This window comes from Platichthys flesus, chromosome 6, assembly GCF_949316205.1.
Source record: "Platichthys flesus chromosome 6, fPlaFle2.1, whole genome shotgun sequence".
NCBI classification, from domain to species: domain Eukaryota; kingdom Metazoa; phylum Chordata; class Actinopteri; order Pleuronectiformes; family Pleuronectidae; genus Platichthys; species Platichthys flesus.
Window position 1 is genome coordinate 11499909 of NC_084950.1, and position 26819 is coordinate 11526727.

The 26819-nt window shown below is 42.1% G+C and overlaps 3 protein-coding genes across 10 annotated transcripts; 2 read left to right on the forward strand and 1 right to left on the reverse strand.

Moving 5' to 3' along the window:
* The first annotated feature begins 1356 nt into the window (after positions 1-1356).
* Positions 1357-3185, forward strand: LOC133955682 (uncharacterized). Its single transcript, XM_062390650.1, has 2 exons — positions 1357-2336; positions 2412-3185. The coding sequence occupies exons 1-2, from the start codon at positions 2099-2101 to the stop codon at positions 2834-2836; spliced, it is 663 nt and encodes a 220-aa protein (XP_062246634.1). The 5' UTR covers positions 1357-2098; the 3' UTR covers positions 2837-3185.
* A 1199-nt stretch (positions 3186-4384) lies between these two features.
* Positions 4385-10012, reverse strand: dnaja2b (DnaJ heat shock protein family (Hsp40) member A2b). The gene is made up of 9 exons (XM_062390086.1): positions 9853-10012; positions 8697-8756; positions 8108-8334; positions 7932-8012; positions 7674-7807; positions 7386-7582; positions 6918-7062; positions 6181-6308; positions 4385-6065 (listed from the first exon to the last, which is right to left on the reverse strand). The coding sequence occupies exons 1-9, from the start codon at positions 9928-9930 to the stop codon at positions 5877-5879; spliced, it is 1239 nt and encodes a 412-aa protein (XP_062246070.1). The 5' UTR covers positions 9931-10012; the 3' UTR covers positions 4385-5876.
* A 1823-nt stretch (positions 10013-11835) lies between these two features.
* Positions 11836-26819, forward strand: ppp6r2b (protein phosphatase 6, regulatory subunit 2b). Of its 8 annotated transcripts, XR_009920894.1 has the most exons (28): positions 11836-12812; positions 14194-14349; positions 14489-14647; positions 14765-14863; positions 15117-15303; positions 15850-15987; positions 16077-16142; positions 16236-16348; positions 16433-16546; positions 16769-16889; positions 17423-17584; positions 17665-17898; positions 18014-18078; positions 18164-18279; positions 18434-18519; positions 19051-19128; positions 19221-19318; positions 19403-19460; positions 19688-19809; positions 19921-20096; positions 20224-20380; positions 20794-20873; positions 21279-21489; positions 21695-21718; positions 22801-22947; positions 23298-23338; positions 24599-24668; positions 26217-26819. XR_009920894.1 is itself a non-coding variant. In XM_062390560.1 (27 exons), the coding sequence occupies exons 3-26, from the start codon at positions 14520-14522 to the stop codon at positions 23329-23331; spliced, it is 2814 nt and encodes a 937-aa protein (XP_062246544.1). In that variant the 5' UTR covers positions 11836-12812; positions 14194-14349; positions 14489-14519; the 3' UTR covers positions 23332-23338; positions 24195-26819. The 8 variants fall into 8 exon arrangements, 6 of the variants coding, with proteins under 6 accessions (XP_062246544.1, XP_062246545.1, XP_062246542.1 ...); XR_009920893.1 differs by having other exon boundaries at positions 23298-24668; XM_062390560.1 differs by having other exon boundaries at positions 24195-26819.

A 26819-nucleotide genomic window follows, 5' to 3' on the forward strand; every position in this document is an offset into this window, starting at 1 on the left:
TTTTAATTTTAACCCAACATTTGAATAAAAACTGATATGTGCATCAAACAGCAGCAGTATGGTTACACCGATTTCCCTGCAGGGCCTGTCTGGGTGCATCCTTTAACTCCAGGGAGCTTTGCTGGTCTGCTGCTTCGTTCCTGTGTGAGTTACACTCGTCCCGTCAACAAGAAAAGGACAAAGTGGCAGTTCTGGGAGAGAGGTAATATTAATCTAAATCTTAAGTCAATCCTCATAAATAAAACGATGTCAGATAAGATGTCACATAAATACAGTCCGTGTTCTGTGACATCTATAGTCTCATGTCACATTCTTGCTCTTAGAATTCAGGTAACAGCTAATGTAATGAACAACTGATTAGTTCCTCCTCCTCCTTGCAGGCTGGACGGGGAGAGTCTGAAACTGTTGTGTCTCTACATCCGACTGGCAACTCTCAGAGCTCGGAGAGAGAAACTGTCCTACAGAGCTCTTCTGGCAGCGAAGCAGTCCTGGGACACTTGGTAAGTCAACTAACACTGAGTGAAAACCACTGAAAATGGGCTTCGAGTCACTTCCATCAAGTTGGACCCTGACTCCCTTTGCTCACTCAGTTTGAGCTAAACCCTGTCTGACCCTGGTGTCTCTGCTCAGGCCCAATGTTCCCAGTCCCTGCCGAGCGGAGCAGGCTGCTCTGTGGATACGTGGGGAAGAGGAAGCAGAAAATGAAGACTTGATTTCAGCGTCACCACAGCAGGTGCTGTAGCTCATTGGGCTGTATTGATCTTACAATGCACATATTAAGTTCTCTTGTAATGCTTAAAGTTTAAAAAAAACAGACACTACACCACAGCAGTGTTATCAGCAACAACGGATTACAAACTCTGGCCCTCTCCCAGCAGGCCGCGCTGCAGTTGCTGGTGCTGACTCAGGAGCAGGACAGGAAGCAGCTGGTCAAGCTGGTGCAAGGGGTTTCCCCAAAGGATCTGCAAGGTCCAGGTTGCACAGATTCTCAGAAAGACGGTAAATCAGTGTCCCACCTCTGGAGTCGTAAAGTTGATGTTCCGACTTTGATGTGTTCATTTGCTTTGTCAGAATGTTAGACGTGGACACTGTAACAAAATGTGTGTGTTTGATCTGTCTGAAGCTTTTAAATAACACATTGACACATATTTACAACATTTGCATTAAAATGAAGATCAAAGAAAAAGGATCAGGTGTGAGAGGCATATAAATAATTTAACACATAATAATAACACATACATTTTAGTAATATTATGTATTGTCTAAACATCTGGTGTTAGGTGCTTGTGGGAGATGGACATGCAGTTTCATTTCATTTATTTGTTTATTTGACAGGGACGATGCTCATCAATCGACCATAAATGAGTCAGAGTGTGGAACAGTCTAATTTTCATCTGTTGTCCCCGGCCAGGTTTTTAAATGGCAACCTAACATTTTAATGAAATGACACACACACAAGCAATATATAGAGATTAATATTCAGGCATGTACAATACATAACAATAAATAACAACAGAACATATTAGACAGCAAGCACTAGCACAGCAAGTAAAGATCAACAAAAACAAACTGCAGGCAGCAAAAGTCAAAAGTTAAACATTTGACTAGCTCACATTATAAGTTCTGATTTGCAGCTGTTTGTGAAATTGTGTTGATTGGTTTATAATTCATGATCCCTTGCAGGTAATAATACAACAGTTTTAAGGAGTGGCTGTATTAAAATGCTAAGGCAAATCCACGCCTGCATGCAGACGCACAATGAGACTCAACCCATCCTTGAGCGAGCTACCTCTGAGCCTCAGCTCCAGCCCCAGCCTCAAACACAGGCCCACATGTGCAGTAAGGCAGCAGTGTGTTCTCAACACCAGCTGGAGGAGTGTTCCCTGCTCCTCTTAACTCAACTGATGGAGCTCCACGACCTCCAAGCTTCCGCATTTCTGCCACTGTTAAAGAACAAGGTGAGTCAACCAAAGCATCAAATCCAAAAAGAATCCACAATGATGCATATTCTTTTAATGTGTAAAAACTCTGATGTGTATCTGTTAAGAGCGCACAACATCTCCAGGTTCTGCGAGATGAGTATGAATCTAAACTTCGGATGCAGAGCAGCACCAACCTGCTCCAGCTCCTCACCTCAGACGTGCCCTCTATCCTCGTCTCTAAGAGCTGCAACGAGCAAAAGACTGCAGAGTGCAGCAGCTCTGGAGCGGTCGAGACCCAGAATGTGAGTCCTGGGTCGACTGAAGTTTCGGCAGCTGTTTTTGTCAGATGGGCGGACAGTGAACTGAATGGAGTCCAAGCTGCTGATGTGACTAACACACAGGATGACTGCACAGGTACCTCAAACACGGCCAAACATATTTAATCGTACTCTCACAGCTGCAACTACAACCTTCTTTGAATTCCCCCAGACTGTGGAGCGGTCGTGGAGGAGATGCCCTACTTGGAGATAGTTTGTGTCTCAGATGCGACGGATAAAACGCATCTCGCTGCAGGAGGAGGATGCCAGGAGGAAGAAGGAGGCAATGCCACAAAAAGCCCCCAGTCTTATGAGAAACAGGGCTCTTTGATCACGCTCGCTTGGAGCAAGCCACCAGAGGAGGATGAGGTTGACTCTGACGCAGCGGCTGCAGATGGAGGTGCAGAAATGAGCCAGGCCAGTGAGAGGATCCAAGTCCTGCCGAGTGATGAGAGCAGGACTTCTACATCCGCTTGTCGAGAAAAGGCCGATGAGGAGCTGAAGCCCACTTTGTTCCAGTCTGGATCCACAGAGTCTGCAGCGGAGCAGTGCAGCACAGACGGACAGGTGCTCTGCATATTTGTAACAGACCACTAAACACTCTCTATAACTATATCAAGCATCTGATCTTATTCCCTGATTATTTTCTTGTCAGCTGACCCTGGAGGAGAGGACAGTGGTGGACAAACCACACAGGGGAGAGGATGCATTTAACCTGCAAACACATGCTCTCATAGCAGAAACCCTGCAGCATGTGCAGCCACATCTCTTCACCGAGCTTGAGCCGCACTCTGATGACCTGTGCTCTGGACCGACCGATGAGACAGCTGAGGCTGACAGAGATGGGGTTGGTGTGGAGGTACGTGCCACGGCAACAGAGACAGAGCTGTGGGACCCAATAGAGCCAGACCCCACTCCTACTGAGGACCCGACACATGACTCACAGGTGATGGTTGGTCCTGTGTTATATTGTTGTGTACCAGATCTTATTGTGCAGGTGAAAATCTCATGAACTAGAATGACACGCAGTAGAGCGCAAAAAATGTTTTACAATTTTAAAGAAAGTCCTGGAAAATCCTAGCCTAGGAAAATCCTGAAACCAACCCCTAATCTTGATCTGAACCAAAAATGTAAAAGGTTTCTTCTTTTACTTATACCACCTCCTTTCCGGGGAATCTGTTTGGTTGTTTTTGTTTTCTCACAAACATACAACCAGAGTGAAGACCTAACCTCAAATGTTTTTCCTGTTTTTCAAGTTTGACTGTGGCCGCGCAGAGAGGGATGCAAGGAGAGAACGAGTGAGAGAGCCAGTCTCAGAACTGGAGAGAGAGAAGACGATTCGCAACCTTGTGGACATGCAGAGGAAGGTGGAGCAGAGGCAGCAGAGAGACAGAGAGAGACAGATGCTCAGGGTGAGAGAGATATGGACAGACAGAAAGAATATGCACATCATTATGAATGAGAAACAAATGATGTGATGCGTCACTGACAGCGTTTGTCCTCCAGGTTCAGGAGCGTCTTTCCATCATTCAGAACAGAAAGGCAGAGGAGGACCTGCTGGGCCTGAAACACACCGACAGACTAAGGCACCTCACACAAGATCTACCACAGGTAAATATACTGAGGGATCCTGTCTGCATTATTTACTTTTGTTAAGTTCTGTATCACCACCAGTTTTATGTTTTAGGAGGATAAGAACCAGCAGAAAACAGTTGTCAGAGAGCGTCTGGAGCAGCTGAGACGAGAGCGCTCTTGCGTTCTGCAGTCCAAACGAGACAGGCAAGTGACACTCCACTCCTATCAGTTAAGATAGAAAACACCTAACTAATGTTCTCTACCCCCCCCCCCTTTTTATTTTATCCTTCAGAAATACTGCAGGATTCAAGGAACTCCTGGCTCCAGTTGCCCTCCACAGTAAAGAAACGGAGGACAGCGCAGACTGAGATACAACAGCTGCTTTAATTCAGGTGTTCTTATAAAAAATATTTTTGGCTGATTCCATTTTCTCTATAGCTGTGGAAAAATACCACAACAGATTGATGGTTCACTATTCATTTAAAATGTTTGAAGTCACTTTGTTGTTCTGGTAATATTCTTCTGCAAAATATGACAAGGCACATTGAAATATGACAGATCTCCACTAACTTGTATCGACTGTTTATTATAGTTTAATTATCTTCGACAAACATAAGCATCAACAGTAACGTCATTAATCAGTGACCCCCCCTTTAGTTGTGTACATATGAATCCCATGTGGCCTAAATTACATACACGATGGGCCGCAGAGGTGCATTTATAGTCTACAGAGGTTCTGTCAACGCTTCTTCACATGAAGTTAATATTTATATATTGGCCGTAAATCATTTGTGTAAGAAATAATCTTGGGATGACAGGAAGGACACTGCTCTAGACTCTGAATGCACCTATTGACTGTGGCTGTATTTATTTACAGGTATGGAGGGGGTTGGGGATAAAATGTCAAAGGACATATGTGTGGCTGACAACTCTACGATGCAGGGAAATGTATAGTAAAGAGGGGGTTTGGTGCGGTCCCGGTGGCGTTCCTGTCTGAGAGGAGGATCTCGGTCCTGGTGAGTGGAAGGGGAAAAAAGAGACATGTCTACGAGAGAGAGAGACTCTCGGCAAATCAACATTGAGTTTTTTCCTCGTAAATTGACCCTATATATTGTCCACTCACACTGCAGTCCAACAAAACGCAGAAGGATCTATCACCCTAATAAACCCGAACATTCAACAGCAGCTCCCACACAATGAGTCACTGCATTACACACATACAAAGTACACAAGTGTGGCTGCAACTCAAATGAAGAGTACAGTTAGCTTCAAGCTCTGTGGTCTCGAACACATGAACATTCAAACCAACAAAGAGAAAAAAGAAATCTTAATTTCCGAACTAAGAAAACATGGCGCCTGGCTTACAGGTGCAACACTCAAGGCTTTAATATTGTAGCGATGTGATGGCTGGGGACTGAGCAGAACCAGCAAGCCTCTTTTCTAAATATCGGGGATGAAGTGGTGAAACGTGCGGCTCTCAGCTGGGCTGTGAAGAGGACACTCTTTAAGGGCTGTAATCAGTTCGGCTCTTATGACAGCAGGACACCTTGATAGCGGTGACACACTGAAATTTACACAGGTGTCAAATTTCTCGGTTGTGTCCGAACCTTGGATCTACGTGTGCAAGACCTTCGGCGAGAAGCAGCATGCGCTTGTGTGAGACTTAACTACACCATATACAAGATAGTCAACATTATTTGCATTTTATACACTAGACGGGTGTTTCCCTCAGTGAAAGGGAAAAGCCTGGGATGAAAACAGGGAGGCATTGAGCCGTCAATGAACCTTCTTGCAGGAGGTTTTGATGAGCACTACTGTCCAAACACACAAAAAATGGTCATCACACGTCCAGCATCTCTCTGACTTATGGGCACCATGGAACTGAGGAGGGTTGGTAAGTGTATATATGTATGTGTGTTTATCTCTTTTTCATGGGAATCATGAAAGGAGAGAAGTGTGCATGTATGCGCATCAAGCCTTGAACAGTGTTAGCAACGAGACTTGAGGGATGGTCATGTATCTATGCTTTTATGTATGTGCATGTCTTTATGGATGAGTCTTTCTATTGGTGTGCGCATTGCACCCCTGGGCCATGATGGCCCCCTTCCTCATCTGAGCTATCGTTGTAGGCCTCTCTCCTGGCTCCACTTCCGGACCCTTGACTCTTGTCAAAATCTGTCAGGTCAACCTCCTCTGCATCAGCTGCGATGACTGGATTCTCAGCACGAGCAGGCAGCAAGCACTCCAGTTCCTGAAAGAAATGTATTGACTTAAAAAAAAAAAAACTAAAAACAGGTCACCGTAATCACTCAGGATTACTGGAGTTTAAATTGTGCAAATAGCGATATTTAATGATTGGCTCTCACATTCATTTTTTCAGGGCTGATCCAGTTGTTTTCAGGGAACTGGACGTCAAACTTGATGTAAAGGTCTCCTTTCTCAAAAGGATTTCTGTACTGAGGCATTCCCTCGCCCTTCACCATTCGAATACAGCCTGCCAGACACAAGGGGTACAACGGTAGGAAAACAAAATTAGAATTTCATGATGAAGTGTGAGACCATGGCTCCTGTAGGTACTGTGAACTTAGGAGATGTATATTTTATCATATAAACTGTCAGACAAAAACTAAGCTTGATTTAAGAACACCACTGTGCTTTTGAATTACATTTAAATACAATTCTACAATAATACTTTTCATCACATACTAGCATTTCACTTTTTTATTTTAAACTCTAAAATATTGACATTTACATATACACTGTTTATGTCATATTATTACTTTCCAGGAGACTATAGATTTTTGTAAACTATAAGATTACGAGAAGCTGCACAATGGCTGGCAGAGATATTTCTCACTATGCTTAATGCTGCAACGAACAGCTCAACCGTTACTCCATATTTAAGGGGATCAGCCTTCAAACACGTTTTCTTAAATACTTTTAATCCAGTTGGTCCAGAAATAAATGTTGGAACGAACTCCTAACTTGCAGCGTTAAACAGTTAAAGCAATAATCTCCCCATTTTCACTTAAATGGTCTCTGGGAATAAAGAATGCCTAACAAAAGAGATCAAATCCAAAAAAAGTGTATGAAGATGGTTTACCGGGCTCGATGACCTTGCCAGGTGGGTATTTAACAAGCAGCTGACGTCCGTCTAGGTGGGCGACCGTCATCTGGAAGCCACACAGAGCCTCCACCAAGCCGATGCGTTGGACCATGTGGAGATCACTGCCATCACGGCGGAATTCCTGATATACATTGGTGGTGAACAAAGTTTTTTTCTTAGGTTCATTAAACCTATTCTAGTAAAAAAGGTTTCCCACAAACAATGATAAAATATGCCTTTACAATAATCAGAAACTTGTATAGAATAATAATTTCAGAAATCTTTGTTAAACATTATAATGCTCAAAAATGTAAGAACAATTATGCAAAAAATAATTAGTAAAGCTTTTTTGATGGTTAGGGTTTGTTGAATCTCAACTAATAAACTGTTCAAACACTCCCTGTAGGTGGAATATTCAGATGACATATTTTTCTCTTTTTCAACGAGGTCACACAGTTAGGCTACCTCATGCTCTTTCTCTTGCAGCACCAGGACTATATCTCCTGGTTCCACGCCTGGTGCTTGGTCAGCTTCCCCAGTGAACGTGATCTTCTGTCCGTGCCTCATGCCTTTGTCCACATGCACCTCCAGAAGCTTTGTCTCCTTAGACACTTTATGACCCTCACACTTTCTGCAGCGGTCCTTCTCATTTATCACCTCACCTGCACAAACAAAGATTGGAGAATTCAAAGTGCTGTTTTGCTCATGACTATGCATCACCCCTCCAATATGCGGGTGTAGTGAATACATTACCTTCTCCATTGCAGTCTGTGCAGACTGACTGCATCTGTTGGACCATCCCAGGGGCCAGTTGTCTGAGCATGATTCTCATGCCTCGTCCTCGACATGCCACACACTTCTGCACTGCTCCTGCCTTACCCCCCTGACTACAAGGCAAACATGTATGTGCAGTGTTATTAGAAGGAAGATATGACAAATCACCATCAGTCCGGACTATATATCAATATGCTGTTTTTAATAATGAGACCAAAACTTTAAAAGCTGACTCACCCATTACAGGCACCACAGAGCACGTTCTTGCTAAGCTGCAGTTTAGTGGTTTTGCCATTGTAGAGGTCTTCAAGAGAAACTCTGTGAGACAAAAGAAAAATTTGAGTTGGACAATTGTATATTGTATTTGAAGCAGCCACTGAACCACACAAACAGCATAAAAGACAAAAGCTTACTTCAGAGGGTGTACCATGTCTTCTCCTCTCCTCTTGCCTCCGTTGCGTCCTCTGCCCTGTCCGCCCATGAACCCGAAAAGTCCTCCGCCAAAAATGTGAGAGAAGATATCATCCATGCCAGGCCCTCCGCCTCCTCCATCTCGTAGCCCTTGTTCTCCACAGCGGTCATAAAGCTCCTTCTTTTCTGGGTTTGTCAGTACTTCATATGCAAAGCTGATCTCTTTGAACTGCAAAACACGTGCATGAAACAAAAGTCAGTCAGTACATCACAGCAATGAGGGCCAAGAGGGTTTGTTTTTGAGGAGCACATCTTATTGAGTTAAAAAGGAATTAAAAAGACAGACTACTCCTGTGTCACGTGTGCAACATCTTAAGAACAGAGCAGTACAAATAAAGAACTGTTGCACTTTTCTCTAGGGAAAATCCATTTCATATACTGTGCACTGATTGTGTTAATCCTCAGAGTTGGGCTGTGTGATTATGATTCTACGGTGGCATTATTTCTCAGCCCCAATTGTTGACAAATTGAGCTCCTGCTGCGAACAATAATATCGCTGAAGTTACAAAGACATGCTTTGGTGCGTCATACCTTGTCTCCAGCATCAGGGTTCTTGTCCGGGTGGTACTCTTTGGCCAATTTGCGGTAGGACTGCAATTTACACAAAGAAAAGAAACGTGAACAATGTCTTCAAGAACTCAAATCACTAAGTCAATGAACTGTCCTGCCAAGACAAGGCCTGGACGTGTGGGCGTGCTGTCAAAAACATCAGGACACTGTCAAGAGCATCTCTGCTTCTGACACCTCGGCCCCTCAAGTGTGGTGGAGACGCAAACAAAGCTCCGTTCGAAATTCCGCATATTCGGAGTTCTCCTGCTTTACCAGCAGTTATGTTTAATTCAACGAGTATCTATGATGATACTCTGGTATATGAGTTGTCCACTAACATTTAGGCATTAACAAAGATTTTGAAGTGGAGAACATCGTCGCTAGTTAACCCAGCAAGATGAATTTGAATAGCCGTGTCTATCACGCAGCGATCTCAAAATAATGTAAAGAATTATTCGGATTTATTTGATGACCTAGAATGTGATGGTTGCACGTGATAAAAAGAAAATGAAGCGACGCAGTGTTGTAGATTACGAACATATCGTGACTACCTGATGTTTGTATGAACTTTGTGGCGAACACAGCGACGTGCGTAATGCTAAGTACAGTAGCTAAATTTTCGTTAGCTAGCGAATTCAACCATAACCCCTTTCCTCTGGCTACACTTCACACCACGTTCAGCGTCACCAAATGTTGCACCGACGCGTTGGTTTGCTTTACTGGCGCAGGAATCGAGGTGAACTGCTAAGCTAACGCGTATTGCTTCCGATTTGGTGAGGGTTATTTGCTGGAATGTATCATCTGATAGCCTCCCGGCTATCAGACTCGTGGTTAGCCGGGTTTTTAGATTTTAGGGCTAATAAATTACATCTTCCAAATTCACTGGTGTAGAAACAATGAAAATGCCGAACACCCACGGTAAATTAACCATCGACAAGGTGTAGCTTTAATGTTTTCGGTAAAAAAAAATAACATCGAGCCACTAAGTATTTAGCCGATATCTAGCTTAGCTTCCCCGGCTAGAGTAGCCGCGTCGATTAGCTTGTGTTTAGGCCACATTTCGCTGGTGACCTCTCTTCCTCCTTTATTCTGCTCTCAAACCGGCAAATCCCCCCTTCTCATTTCAAACGTCTCGTACCTTCTTGAGCTCATTCTCAGAGGCAGATGGTGAAACTCCGAGGATGTCGTACAGCTTGGTGTCCACGACGTTGGCCATGATGCTAACCGGCGACCACAGAAAGACCCTATGCGGAGCTTCAGCTGAGCGACAAGCAGACTCTACCGGCTGGGCAGTAACGGTAAGCTCAAATCGTGGCAGCGGTAGCTTGTAGAGGCACTTCCGGCAGCTGCCTTAAAACAGTGGCAGCTACCTTTCTTACCACTCTGTTTATAGCAGCTACCTGTTTGGCATCTGCCCCTGTTTGTATTCATGAAAGCACCGTTACAATCACAATCAAAGAGTCACAATCATAATCAGAATGAATTTTTGAATACGTTATGGTGATACATTATGTGCGGGGGGGGCAGAGTCAGTGTGATATGTAGGGGGCTGGTTTGTGAGCCCCACTGCCTGTTGTATTCGATGTCTATGGATAGGTAAGAGACCATAGACAGTGTGACACAGGAGCCAAAATCATGGAGTTATTCAACATCTTATGTTTGTGTTATGCTGTACAACTGACAAAGTATTTGCAATATAAAACACTATAGGCTAACAATCTAAATTGTCTCTACCACAATACCTAAAGCTGCTAGACAAGACAAGAGAAGGAAAGACATGTTCTACAAATTTTGCAGGCACATGGAAACGAACAATAAATTCAAAAAACTATTTGATTAGCATATCTGCAGAAAAACACCAGATATTGAATCAGATAAAGATGTGCACAATAGGCTACATAAATACACATATTGAAATACCTGAATGTACAGATGGTAATGTAGTGAAGTGTCCACTTGTCACATGTTGCACATTGTTATGGTGCAAAGTAGTAATTATGTCCTCCAAAGTTATTTGACAGCAGAACATGTAATTTTTGAATGCAGTTCAAAAAATACAATTACTAAGAATTATGAGGACACTATACTTATATAACAACTATATATATATATATATCATTAGCTTGTTCTCCTTCATTTTTAGGTAAAGCTAGTGTGGGTAGCCCAAGTGCTCTTCTACATTATGTGCTGACTAGACAACATATTTTTCCATGGAGATTTTTTGGGGTTTGAAAAAAAGATTATGATATTGGTTCTGTCTCACTGAGGAGTCTGGGGTGTGGCACAGACACATCTTATAAATTAACAGTAGACAAAAATAAAAGGCATGGACCCATAACATGCTCAATAAATGTTTCACTATACAAGTGGAGAAATAAAGGTCAATTATTCTTGCTACTACTACGAACAGTAACACGCTGATAAACATTTAAAAACTACGTATAAATCCCAGAGGATAAGTCATAAACAGAGGTGGTTACCCTCAAACAGGGTGGCAACTGTGGCAGCTGCCTTTACATATAAGTGGGAGTTTCCACTGCCACCGGAAGTGCCTCTACGAGCTGCCGCTGCCACGATGTAAGCTTGCTATCTCTCTGGCTGGGTCCGTGCAGAGTTGCCAGATCCGGCTGTCACAAACACCCGCTTGGAGTCAGGTGCCCTAAAGCTGCAGCCATATTATGCTGAAGACATTATACCACATCACAACAAGAAGTATACATTGATTAAGGGTTTTCTCACCTAAATACTTTTTGAATAACCTGACAGGAACTCTGTTTTTTTTGTGTCCATGCCCGACCGGTCGCAGACATGTGCAGCATACAAAAATATTTCAGAATCTATGGTCTGACAATTCATACTCTTGGTTTCTAAAATAAGTGTTGTTGGTGCTACATTTTATCTTTCACATCATTTTGAAGTCGAGTTGAGATCTTAAGTGGACTCAGATTTGTGAACAAAATGTTCTTGATCCAATCATCTAACTGTGCCACCAGTAATTCAATGGAAAGAAATAGAAAACTTATTCAATTGCCCATTTGATAATCACCATGATACTTTATTACAGGTATCCAAATACAGATATTTGTAGGGACCACATTTTTGCAGATTCATTCTTCAGAAAGTAAGTCCAACATGTGTACAATCAAATCAGTTCATTCCTGGATATTTCAGAGTACTATAAAGTACTTTGCTCAATTAGTCAGAGAGAAACTGATATTCCTGTGTTCAGGATCTCTCTGACTGCCTACATACTGAATATCCTACATATTTACTGTTTAAATTAAGATATTTTTCAAAGTAAAGTCCAACATTTCACTGTGGAATAGATCATTTCAGGATACTTCAGAGTACTGTAAAAACTCTATGCTCAATAAGTTCAGAGAAAGACTGATATGTCTGTGTTCATGACCTCTCTGACTACCTACATACTGAATATCAAACATATTTACAGTATAAAGTAAGACATTTTTCAAAGTAAAGTCCAGCATTTTCACTGCGGAAGTGATCATTTCAGGATAGTTTAAAGTTTTATTGCAAACACTTGAATCAACATCGGACCCTGGGTTTTTCGTAATAAAACGGGTGATGTGAGGAACAGAGCGACAGCCAATATGCACTCGTCGCACTTGTCTAGAGATCACACCAATATTGTGACAATACTGAAACACTTTATCACATTCATTACCGCAAACTCAAACTTCAATACGTGGTTTGAGGACACGTCTGTTGTGTTAATTTAGAAATGTAAATATTTAAAAGATAAATAACCAGACCACAGTTTTCAGGGGCGACACAACAGATAAACATGATCAGCGCTTAGCCGAACTTTTGATTACGTTTTGGTGTCCGCCATTTTGATGTGTAATGTGTGACAGTTATATTGTTATATTGACATCCGGCCTGTCAGCTTGACCACAACACTGTCCGCGCGGCTCCAGCCTCCGTGTAACGGCGGAGCATCAGCATTAAAGGAAACGAGACCGGGCGAGCTAACGACGCAGTCATGAATAATCAGCCGCGGGCCTCCTCTGGGTGACCGGACCGGCTACAGTCGCCGCTCAGCCTGCACATGACGACGGATACAGGGATGCAGAAGAGGTAAGAGCAGCGGGTGCTTATGATGGAGAGAGGAAAACAAACGGAACATGTGACCTAACGTGAAACCGGCGCGCGACGAGGGCGGTGACAGCTCGGGTGGACATCGTCCCGTCCACCATCAATGGCCCCGCCGCTGTAAATAACTAAGCCGTACTAGCTTAAAACCCAAACCCCGTTTACCCCCGCCCCACCACCACTGGTGCCCGTTAGTACCGAATTACTCCGGTAACGTCAGCAGCGTGAGCGAGAGGTTGCTAGCGGGCCGGTGGACGATGGACAGCCGAGGCGAGTGAAAGACGATACGCGGTGGAACAGGTACAGACAGAGGTCGGTATCGTGAAGCTAACTTAACGTGGGGCTATGATAACAACACGGATAAGCTAATTCATCCCGGCCACCACCGATGGAACGGTTCCCCTGCTACATAGCTAACAGTGACCGCCACCAGCTGATCTCAGGATGGGAGAGGCCCGACCATTGTTGTTGTGCTCTTGTAGAACATTTAAAATTCACATGTATTTGTGAGGAGACACTCAAGACCTTGAAAGGACAGTGTGAGCGTGAAAACACCTGTTTGTTTAGAGTTCATTTTATTCAATCAAATTCAATGATGTCTAGAGACGAGCCTCCTTTTACATTTTAATACGATGCATTGACCGTCATGTTATAGTGTCCATTAGAATCATGTTGTTGTTAAACTGTGATTTAGAATATAGGACAAGATGTTGAATATCCCCTGTACTTGTCCTATACTGTAAATCATTGACCCACATGCTGTAGTGTGTGACTGCTGACTTAGCATCATCAGAGATCACATCCATTTTCATGCCAGGCTTCATCCCCAAACTGGATAAACATGCCATGAGAATCAATTGTTTAAAGCAAATGGACTAATGCATAATCATATGCCAGTTCTATTCAGACTGATTCTTTAGTATAGCTGTGGTTTAATGTGGCTCTGCTGGATATGATGGGAACGTCTCCCCCTCAAAGGCAGTGTCCAGTGACACCTAATGCTTCAAGTGTTCGGGCACTGGCACTATTCAGGCACTATTTCAAGTATTACACACATATCACACACACACACACACACTTAAGTGTTTTTCTGCATGAGATTCATTTTGTGTTTTGATCATTCTCCCTCCCATTTATTATTTGCTAATGCATCTGTACCCAAGAGGCCATTCTCCAAGCAGGCTTGGTAATGTCGGTGTCGTACAGATGTGCAGCACTAACTCAATTACACATGCACTGCAGAGAGCTCTACAAGCCAGGGCTCTGCACTTCTGCTGACTTCAACTCTTCCTCTGCCTCTCAGGATTACACAGCGAATATTCCTGGAAGTGATTGTCACGTGTTTTGTTTTTGTCTCATTTACCAGGTCGAAGACATTCTCTCCTTGTGTCCTGTGACCAGTGTTAAACTATGATTGAAGCTGCCGTTTGTGACTTCATCGTGTGAATTTGCTAATGCTGATTGATGTGGCTTGATGGCTATTTAGCAAGACTTGACTGAGGCTTCCAATCCTTGTTCAAAAGTAAGAGCGTACACACATATTGGGCATGGTACCACACAATTTTTCGACTCAAAGATAGAAATAGTGTAATTTGTTAACTTGCACTTGTATGCTGCACAGTCATGATACTGATCTCCATCACACATTCTCTCTTGTTCAGCAGCTAAGTGTATGTGCCGGTGACGTCAGCCATGTTTTGGAAGTTTGACCTGCACACATCTTCTCATCTGGAGGCTATACTGGACAAGGAGGATGTCACACTCGCTGAGCTCATGGATGAGGAAGATGTGCTGCAAGAGTGCAAGGCTCAGAACCGGAGGTCGGTTCACTGTGAGCTGTAGAATTCCAGCAGCAAATTCATATAATTACACTCCATCTACAGTCAGTCCTGCTAGTGATAACTGTTGTGTCTTTTGTCATCATTGCGGATTTGTAGACTTCTCCTGTTCCTGTGCCAGGAACAGTGCATGCAGGAGCTGGTCTGTATGATTACTACAGAGCCCCCTGCTGGTGGAGAGGAGACACAGCGTTTCAAGTAGGTGTCCTTAGGTAGAATACTCTTATGAAGTACAGTATACTGCATACAGGAAAAATTAGTTGTGGGGCCGCACTTTATTATATATCTTTTACGTCATTTTAAAGTGGAGCTGAAATCTGAAGTGGATTCAGCAGTGGAAACATAATGTCCTTGATCCAATCATCTTACTGTACCAACAATAATTCAATGGAAACAAATATAAAAACTACTCAATTGCCTCTTTGATAATCACTCTGTTACTTTATTACAGGTATCCAAATATAGCTTGTGAGCTGTTGACATGTGATGTGGGAGTGATCAATGATAAGCTGGGTAATGAGGAGTCCCTGCTGGAAACTCTATATGCCTTCCTGGAGCAGCCGTCCCCACTTAACCCCCTCCTGGCGTCTTTCTTTAGCAAGACAATTGGGAACCTCATCACACGGAAAACTGAGCAGGTAACACCAACATATACTATCACACACTCAGACAAGAGAACAGCTACTTTTTTTGTGCTGTCGAGATTTACGTCATACAGTTTGAGGGGTGATTACATTAAGATAAAATGGGGATTACTCCAAGTCCCAACCAACATTGTGGTTGAGTTTTATCTCTCTTAAAATGGCAAAATGCAGTCTCTCCAACAGACAAAGCAGGTTCCACCCTGTAGGTGGCAGGGATGAGGCCTGAGGATGTCAAGGTCAGTCTGTCGGAAGACTTGAGCCAACCATGCAGCTAAATGACTATAAAGGCAGAGTGAAACTGTCTGGGCTGTATATAAATCTGTGAGAGACGAATTAAAAGAGCAAACTGACTGATGTGCACTTTCATGCGGACATTTCTGACTTTTATCAATTTGTCCTTCAAAAAATAATATCACACTTATTCAGGAAGATATTCTGCCTCTCTATATAGAGAACTGTTGACAACAAGGTTGCATGTCCCTAATTGTGTGGACGCCAGTGTTATATTTTGTGTTTGGGTGTTTCCTCTGCTTTGTTTAGGTGATTAATTTTCTGCGAAGGAAAGAGGGATTCCTTTCTCTGGTCCTGAAGCATATTGATACATCAGCCATGATGGATGTGCTCCTACGACTCATCAGCTGTGTGGAGCCCGCACCTCTTCGACTCGAGACTCTTACTGTATGAAATAAACAGACCCAGATTCATGCTTTTACAGATTATACACTGATATTTTGTGCATTCATAATGTGAGCTTTTGTTCTTAACAGTGGCTGAATGCAGAGAAGTTGGCAGAGAGACTCGTAGAGCTTATTCACCCTGAGAGAGATGAAGAGGTATAAAATATACTTTCACCCTCAGTCAGAGACCAGTGAATAGACAGACCACGAGACTGAATGCCGACGTGTGTTTTCTTCTTTCTCTCACAGAGGCAGTCCAATGCATCTCAGACTCTGTGCGACATCATTCGTCTGAGCAGAGACCAGGCCAATCAGCTCCAAGAGATTTCACAACCTGACCCTCTGCTGTCTGTGCTGGAGTCGTAAGTCAGACATATATGCAACCACATGCAAACACACTCTATGAAAGGATGTGGAGATGACAATGTACTCCATTGTTTCTGCAGGCAGGAGTGTGTGGAGCAGTTGTTGCAGAATATGTTCTCGGGAGAGAGGACCGAGAGCTGTATCGTCAACGGGATTCAAGTTCTTCTCACATTGCTGGAAATCAGGAGGCCTGTGTGAGTTGGAAACTTGAAAGCAGTTTTAAAAAATGTATAAATAATATAAATAGTTTAACTCCATAGGGATCACAAATGTGATTTTTTTTATTTGATCCCTGACTTCCATTGTTTTTCCTAATTTTCTCCAGGTGAAGTTGGTCGCATCTCTCATGTTTGACCTTTTAAAAAAAAAAAAAAAAATCATTGTGTCCATTTTCTGTTTTGATATGTGGTTGACAGGGTGGATGGTGTAATGGATGCACAGGGTTTTGAGAGAAGTTACACTGTTAACAGCAGCATCTTGTTGGCCATTGAACCACACCTGGTACACTTCCACCAACTGCTTCTCGAGCCTCCTAAGGTAAGTGGTTATTGGGCTGCATTTATATAGAATTCTTGAATTTGGAGCACAGTGTTGACATTGCAATGTATAGTAAGAAACATTTGCAACAATGAAACTTTCAGGCACAAGTAGCATGTTATGAACGCTGTTGTAATATGAAATAACTCATGATAAACACAGTATGATAGGTATCAATTCAAAAATAACGAAATTCCTGTACAGTGATTTCATTCGGGTACCAGTAAAACCCATGGGATCAGAACTGAAGAGGGGCTTGCCTCACACTAAAATTGTTCTTTCATTTGCAGAAAATCAGAGCACACTATAAATATCAAGATATTTTAAGTTGGTCCAAAGCTGAGTTTGATGCGCAGCAAGCCTCTTTTTCAGTTATTTAGTTTGACTGCCACATAGATACCTTTTGCTTCACTCTCATCACACCTGTAAGAAAAAACTCTGCTCAAGCTTCGAACTGTTATTTCCTAAACCCCTATATGCCATCTGTGTACACTTTAAGTAAGCAATTGTCTGTGTGTTTTGAACACGTTTAGAGACATCCTATACTGACCAGCATGGGTGTGCTGGAGGAACCACTGGGAAACACGCGTCTGCATGTAGCTAGACTAGTTGCCTCCCTGCTGTACACCAGCTCTGCCAGCCATGCAGTCGTAGCACAGGAACTTTGCAGACTTAATACAATGGACCTGCTTCTGGTGAGTTGAGCAATACACTTTCAAAAGCAATTTCCCCTACAATGCGAAGTCCCTTTGGAAAATGTTATGCTTTTTTTCAGGATTTGTTCTTCAAGTACACGTGGAACAACTTCCTGCACCTGCAAGTGGAGCTTTGTGTTGCAGCCATCCTCCGACCCTGTGCCCATGAAATGAGACTCCAGCCTGGTTTGGGATCTCAGGACAAATTCAGGCTTCATCAGGATGCATCACAAGAGCAGGCTTTTACTGCGACCCCCACTCCTGAACCTTCAATCACCCCTGAAAACTCTGCACATAACTTAATGGTGACTCATGTAGGTGTCTGTGTTTGTAGCTCGAGGCTTACGTGGCATTTGATCTACTGGATGGGCCGATGTGGCTCTTTCTGAATTAAAACAATCGATTGACCCCTTGTTTTTCTCTCACAAGTTGTTTCATCACTGCCACCTTGTCCAGAGGATTCTACAGGCTTGGGAAGACAATGATAAAATACAGTAAGGAGCTGTGAGATGATGATTCTGTGGATTTTAGGAATAGGCAGACTTGTTTTACACTTAAGTTTGTTTCTTCTGTTTCCAGATCAGAAGGTGGTATGAGAAGAGGGTATATGGGGCATCTGACCCGGATTGCCAACACAGTGGTCCACAACCTGGAGAAGGGCCCGGTTCATACACAGATTAGTAGCCTCATCACAGGTGTGTGTGGACTGTAAATATAACATGAATACATGCAAGATAGTGATAATAAAAAGAGATAATCGAAGAAAGCAATTAGGGTAAATTGATGAACGTGTCCCTGAGCTGTAGTATTGTTTTCTAAATGCCACTGTCCTTATTTTTTTGGATGTAGATCTGCCAGAGGACTGCAGAGGACGCTGGGAAACCTTTGTGGACCAGACACTGTCCGAGACCAATAGGAAGAACACCATAGACCTGGTAAACTCTGATGAATATTGACAGTAGCTGGTTGTAATCATACACACACATGTAAAACTTTAAATGTTATATTTAGGACTGTAGGATTTAGGTATTACAACTGATTTTCTTATGTCCCTTGGGCACTCAAAACAGGTCATTCTGAGGAGGGCTGTTTTAGACAGGGTAAAAAGGGTGCTGTTTTAAATTGTCCTTTTTGGTGTTATACTTCCCACAGTTTTTCACCTGCACATTGCACATCTTTCTCGTCTGTCTTCAGGCTTGATGGTGCCTCCAGTGGAGCAGCTCCCACCACGTTAAATGCCCCTTGTGAGGCCAGATATTGTTTCATAAAAAGGCTGGCTTCACAATACTCATGGCTTTATGCTTATGTATCCAGGGGAATAGAACATTGACTGTAAACGGAATTAATAAAAGATTAATATTTGGATTTTATGAGTCTAGTTTAGATAATTGAAATGAAGATAGATAATAGAAATCAAATTTAAAAACACAGCCGAAGTACATTTGTGGTGGCATTTCCCTATTTAGGTTGGCACGGGAAACCCACGTCCTTCCTCAGAAGATGATATGGAGAGCCCCTTCCCTAAAGAACTGACACTCCAGCAGGTACACGTGCAAAAGAACACACACAAAACACACAGTGGGGCTTCTTTTATCAGCTATCGTCAGATAATCCAACTTTGTGATTATTATTTTAGGCCTTTTCAGACTACCAGATTCAGCAGATGACGGCTAACTTTGTGGATCAGTTTGGCTTCAATGACGAGGAGTTCACTGATCATGACGACAGCATTGGGTAAATCAACTGATATTCACTTTCTGAGTGTCAGTGTCACCTTGTCATTGTGAGATGATGAAGTGGTTTCTGATGTTGTTTCAGGGCGACGTTCGACAGGATTGCTGAGATAAATATCAACATCGATTCAGGCCAGGACAGTGTGAGTTTACTTACATTCTCCACTTTATCCACACATTTGTATGACATAGTTGTGTTCCTGACATTTGAACAGAAAAACTGACCAATACAAAAAATACTTTTTACATTACAGGATTTTATTGGATGCTTACAAAATGGTTAATTCAGCATTTGTTGTACAGAATTACATCAGTATTAATGCACACTGCTAAATCTTGCATCATGAAGATTCCCACCTGTCCTTTGCAGGCTAATACCGCTGTGTTTGAGGCCTGTTCCAAGGAGAGGATTCAGCCCTTTGATGATGATGAAGAGGACATCTGGGAGGAGAAAACGATCAACTATGCAACACAAACAAAGTCCCGAAACAGGTAGACGCATAATCAGAGATGCAGATGCTCTCAGCGTTTGGAATTATTTGTTTTAAATTACTTTTTCTTTGCTTAATCAACATACTTAAATGTTTTGTTTGTTTCTTCAAGGTTCGGTGGGTCACAGTCCTCCCAGAGCCAAGTAGACAATAAGGCCTGTGACAGGGCATCAGCTTCTGGCACTGAGGCCTCTGACAGCGCAGCAGACTCCGACTCAGAGGAAGGAGAGGAGCCCAAAGACGCCTCAGATCCTTTCTCAAGCCAAAGCCCGACTGAGACAGCAAAGAGTGAGACAAGTTACATTGTATTGTAAAGAAAAAACTGTCCTCCATGTTCTCAGGACTAAAATAGTATAAAAAAAAAAAAAAAAATTGTATAAGCACCTCATGCAGATGGCACTGGGTTCATATGCAGGCACTGGCTGGATAGCAGACTTCGGGGAGGTGAACTCGAAGGCACCTGCAGCAGGCGTGGGCTTTGCAGCGTGGGACACTCCACTCTCTCAACCAGCTGCCGCAGATGGAGAGGAGAAGGGGTGGGCCAAGTTTACGGACTTCCAGCCTTTTTGTTGGTGAGTCTGGGTATGGTCTTAACATGTGAGCAACATAAAGATGTTTCTGATTAAACTGATTATACTTGAACAAAAGCCCAAGCATAATAGTTTCTGTTACACTTAAAGACGTCAACTCTTTTAACTGAAATATTTCAATATTTAAAATAACATCAGTCACTTTGCCTATATCAAGCTTAATAATACAGTTTATGTGGAACTGGTGCTTTCTTTCTTCCCAGTGATGTTTGACATGAAAATGAATTGACTGCTCTGCATCGCTAATCACAACTCTGAAAAACTCAGATTATTTTGCATTAAAGCCTATTAGTAGAATTGCAGCTATAAACACACAATAATGAAAATACTCTACCTCAAATAAAAAAATGTGTGTTGTGTTTGAGCAGGTTTACTTATCTGTTATAAATTCCCAGCTCTGAAACAGGCCCTAGATGCAGTTCTCCTGTGGACTCTGAACTCAGCGGATCAGAAAACACCAAGACAAACCAGAACCGTAAGTTTCTACAGTATGGTGATTGTCTTAAAGTGGTGGACATTTTTTATTATATGTCATTTAAATACTCATCTTCACATGGATATAAATATGAATTTTGTGTTTTTAAAATACTGAGTCTCATGTTACTCACAATCACATTTTATACAATACATGACCATTTCATCACAACTTAATTTGCTCAGGATTAGAAACTGTTTTTGTTTCGGTTGGTAAACCTCTGCTGAGATAAAAGAAATGTGACAGTATAGCCCATAGAGACACATGAGTGCTGGATAAATCTATGTGCATGTGGCAGCTCTTATCTACTGCATCTCTTAGCTCTGTGATCATTTCACTTTTCCCTTGAAGCAAACGTTCATCTAATGTTTAAATGAGAGGATTTCCTCTTCCGTCTGCCTGCAGCTTGTGTGTGGAGTGTGTGTGTGGCGAGAAAAGCTCCACTGGTGGCGTCAGACAGCTCTTCCTCCAGCAGTTCTGATAGCGACGAGGAAGAAGGCAAGACTGTGTCTACATCCAGTGAGACGGTCACCACAGAGACCATCACTACTGGTGCTGGCAAAGAGACCATTCGGCTCACCATGGATGCTAAAAATGAGAGGGCAGTCTTCAGCAGGTACACATGCTCACGGAGCTCACGAGTAGTAGCTCTTTCTAATTGGTGCCCTCCATTTCCTATTGAACTTTCATATGCTTTTACAGACCGTCCTTTCCCTTCCACACGTTTTCCCACACAGTTTTACTTCCACCTTCCCTGTTTTTCTTCTGATATCGTCCTCCTCCTGTCTGTTCCCTCCTTTCTCATCTCCCCTTGACTCCAGAGTATTCAGACCAGCAGTCAGACGGTATGTCTCTCACTCTGGAGTGCGGAATGCTTTCCCGAAGTTGTATGAAGGATTTAAGAGGCCATCACAAGTACAGATGTGCCATATGTTTTTGTTTGCTTGATGTGTTTAACAGGATGTGGAGTAACAATTCGGGCCAAGCCATAATGCCATAATTCAGGCCAAGTCTCATTCATAAACAATGTACTAACCTAAGGCTGGTGACTTGCAGGTTCTATACTAGGCTCATCCCATATCCTCAAATGACAGCAATGACGCCCAGCATGAAACTGTTCACTCAGCATTGTGTAAATCTAAGGGTCCCTTAACTTGTACAGTTACACCAAAAACTGAGATCAGTGTACGATCATGCAATGTAGTTTGATGAGACAGATGATTTTTGTCTCAGTCCTAACACTGACGAGGCTGAAGTTTATGATTTGTTATCTTTCAGAGAACCCACACTACTAACAGTTTGTCAGATAGCATGCGATGAACAAAAGCTACTAGCAATCCAACATATCAGCATCTTAACAAATCAATACATAAGCAAGTTACTAACAAACAGTGCACCTAAGCATGCCTCAATTAAACCCCTCTAAGTCCTGTAACTCTCCTACACTCTGACTGGCCATCAGGATTAGCAGGACACATCACGGTGGGATGCTGAATGGGTGGGACAATTAAAACATTGAAAAGAAACAAACTTCTCAGACAACAAGGCTCTCAGGGAAAACAAAAGCAAAGCGAGGGTTATAGGGAAACAATTAATATGCAGATGATGTTACTATTCAATAGTCATTACATTATTCAAGCAACACTAACCTCATGATGATGAGTTAAAGGTAAAAACTTGACTGTTGCCACCTAATCTTAATTTGAGAGGAACTATCTTTTCCTTTGCAGTCACAGTCTGTTGTGTGGTGGCAGCACCAGAACAATGGACACATTGGTTACTGTGTGCACTGGACATATTTAGGACCACTGTGGACTGAGTTGAAACCAACTGTGATGAACTTCAGCCACTATTATCTACACTTTAATTGCAGTGACATCCCCCGGCTGTCATTCTAGTTTGTTCATCGTTTGTTTGTTTCTTTCAGTGAAGCGGTTAAGGTGCCAATAGAGGGGCTCACAGTGCAAGACACAGGGACAGGCAATGATAAAGACAACGAAAAAGGAAAGAATAATGAAGACTGTCCCAACCCAACTACTGCCAGTCCATCTAACCAGTCAGCTGCTGTCACACAGTAAGTGTTTGGCTGTGTGTTTCAATTGGTAACATCAGCACACAAATGCTTGAACAAAATGCTTCAAATCCCTGGTTAAGCTAAAAAAATGGGTATATTGATGATACTTGTCCTCTTAAGCTACATTATTAATATATTAGAAAGATCTTGCCCTGGTTATGGGCTATTTTTGTAGTTTAGGTCGTTTTCCTCTTTTTGCTGAGATCGTAGAGATGTTGACTTCTTCAAATCTTTCATTTCATTGCATTTAGGATTAGCAACCAGATTCCATTTGCATCTTTTGTATTTGGGTGATGGAAGAACTAATAATTTCGGAATCTCTGTCCCCTTTTTTTTTTTTTTCCTTACAGAGAGACGCAGGCCTCTGCTAATGGACCGGCCTAGTGATACGGTACAGGGACACACACACAAGGCACTTATCACCACTTCATTCAATATACAGCCATGGCCACGCATCCTTTGCTACCCGTTAGCGTCTCTTCAAAACCCTTGTCTGTGTCAAAAGAATGGGAGATCCTTAATGTCAAACAGGCCTTGACAGTATGTATGTTGGATGGCACAAATCTGCAAATGGGCTGTTGATGGACTTCATGACACGATTAACTCTGATCCATGTCAAAGGAGAGTGTGTGTTCTGAGCATATCATCTTGCCGATTGCCACGTTATGTTGCATACGAAAGATTTCTAGATCAAATTTTTACATTGAACCTTGGAAAGTGAAGCCCTCTTGGATTCTGTGAGGAAGAGAGCTGACACTAGGTGTGTGAGTGCCAGCTGTGTCCCTCAAATCTTAAGAAAACAAACAACTCAGTCGGACATTTCGATTAAGATTATGGATTAAATTCACCTTCAGATTTTCAGGGCATTAAACCACAGCCCAGTGCATTTTTCTAGAAAAGCATTTCATTGTTTACACTTTAGTAAATAAATTATATTTCAATTGTCAGCCAAGATTACAGAAGCCAAGATGTTTGCAAAGCTAGCTGCCATTTTGTCTTGAGCATTTGGATGTACATGCCGGGCAGATGATTTATTAGTGAAATGTGTGAGTGATAATTTGGCTTTTGTTCAAACTTGCAACCTGAACATTTCTCTCTCGACTATCTCATTAGATTTCTTTACCTTTCTTATGTGAAACAGGAATTCTCCCTTTTTTTTTCTTCAGTTAGGTAGTTTAGTTAAACTGTTCTCTCTCTCTCTCTCTCTCTCTCTCTCTCTCTCTCTGTGTGTGTGTGCTCTGTCTAAGGTACAAGAGTGCATTCTCAGGTCTAAGGAGAGGTATGCAGATATAAAGAAAGCACACCTGTGTAACACACACACAGACAGTGGCATACACATGTATACATGGCCGTACACACACGTGCAAATGAACCTGACACACAGTGATGTGCACATACCAATTCATATCACCCTCAAAGCTGTTTAAATGTAATATTGTGAAATTTGAACCTGTATTAGGTTGTGGCTCTTCTTGGTAACATGTAATCGTAATATAAATGTATACAGTATATATATAAACATTATATCTATTTTTGGAATAAATCCAGTGTATGGGAAGGCGGTTGTTTTGCAGGTTGCAACGTGTGTATCGTATGTGTGTGTTGTACTGTTGAAATGAGGCAATAATGATGTCTGTGTTTCGGTTACTAGCCCAGCATCAGCTCCTGATCCTCTGCTACATGCTTCCTACATGGAGGTTTGAAAGCGTGCGAGCATGAATGTGAGTCTGCAGTATGTCTTCCATATTGTTTACCTAAAGGATAGTTCTGGTTTTTGTCAACTTGGGTCACGAGATTTTAAGTCATAGCTTTGAAACAAACTTGAACATAAAGTAATGGAAAAACATTAATCGCAGTCCGTCTGAAATGTCCAGCTTCAACTTTGACTTTTTGTCATATGTGCACACTGTTCTTTTCATGTAAATGAAGGATTATTGACAACTAGAGCAGAAAAAATGTGTTCTTTGATCCAATCTTAATTTGAGAGGAACTATCTTTTCCCAATCTCTGCCCAATTGAAGCTCCTTTTTAAAAAGTCTAGTGTGTAGGATTAATGGGATCTATCAGCAGAAATAGTGCATAAACACCTGGAATTAACAAACATTGAGTTTTTTAACCTTCCAAAGAGTCTACCATGTTGCACCACCACTTTTTTACAGTAGGCCAGACCCAATGACTGTATATAAAGATGGCTGAAATTACAGTTGGTTGAACGAATGCAACATAGGTCATATCCACCATGTTGGCAGATTGGACATGGGCTAAACCAAATGGACAAATACATTTTTTCCAAAGAAGTTTTCTGTCATTTTAGGTACTTATTCACACAGATGTATGTGTAACTGTTCATTGTCCTTTAAAGTTATTTGATGCTATAAAAACCGCCTTTTCATGTTGGCCATCCATCCGTTAACTTTATTGAACTTAGAACTTCAACATTAGATGCTACTAAATCACACACTGTTAAACTTTAATGTGAGGATTTGTAGCTTTTCTTTGTCTAATGTGATAATAAACTGAACAATCTATTTCCTGACAAACAAAAACACTTTAGATCAAAGATGCCCTTTAGAGTTTTCTCCTAAACAACTAAGGGATATTTATATTCAGTGTTGCTCACAAAATGCATCGTGTTTATACCAAAAGATGTGTTGAATGCATTTCCTTTTTTTTTTTTAAACCTCAAAGTAGACATTTTTAATCCTCTACATTCATGTTTACTTGTTTGTTGTCTTCCGCCATTGAATTGTTTAGAATCTGTCCGATTGTCTGACGAGTCGTAGTCAGTCCAGCCATAACCAACACAAACCATCAAATTGCTTGGCCCAAGTTGAACTAAACCAGACTGATCCTTCAAGTCTGCGAATGCTGTACATGTCGTGCTTTTCTTTCTCTTTCTCCTCGTCTCTCTTTCTCAGGGCAGGAGTTGATCTTAGTTGTGTAAATGCCAACAGAACGATACACCTAGATTGTTGTGTTTATTTTAAAAGCACCTTTTTCAAAGAAGCACTTTTGGTTTGTATTTAGTGGTTTGGCTAACCACCATATTATTCCCTGGTGGGAATGTTTGACTTGAACGCTTGAATCATGTAGATACTTAAGATATATTTTCTCTTCAATGCTTTCTGCCAAAGTGTGTCTTCCCGCCAGTGTACAACTGGTTTTCATATCTGTGAAGTAGCCTCCACTTTCTCGCAGTAGTCTTACAGGTCTAGATTTATCTGAAGCTGTCTCTGTTTGATCCCTTCCTCTTGTTTTTTCTTTGAAAGTCATGTGACGGAGGTTATCAGCGGGAGAAGACGATGCCACATGTAAAAAGACTTTGAAGTTTCATCTCAGATCACAACGCTTTTATGTGCTCAGTGCTTGTTTGAAGTGGAACTGCAACGAGAATTAGCGCCGCTGTAAGTCAGGGTTAGAAGAAAAAGAGGGCTGGGTTTGTTTTGTCAGGGTTTTGTGCACTGTCCATTTTTTAGTCTGACCCTTTTCTTTGTATTTTTGTTGCATTGTGTATTTCCTTCACCTGGTGAGTGTGGTGCGTGTGCAGTCTAGCTACGGTTAGGTGGGATGTTATGCATTATGACATGAGGTCCGATGTGTGTTAAGCTTTTGCTTCATCCCGTTGTCTGTTACTTACACTTTGGTTTAAATCTCTCCTAATTTAGCTTCTTAAATCCGTGTGCTGGTGTGCGTGTGTGTGGGAAGTGGAGTGAAAGACATTGTGTCGTACAATGCTCTTCGTTCGCAAAGCGGACTGATGCTGGTGATTTTATTTAATTTGTTTCATTTAGAGAGTAATGTGTCTATTACCTGTTGTCAATTTAGCTTGAACATTCAGATATGAACTTAATAAATGTCAAGATGAAAATAAA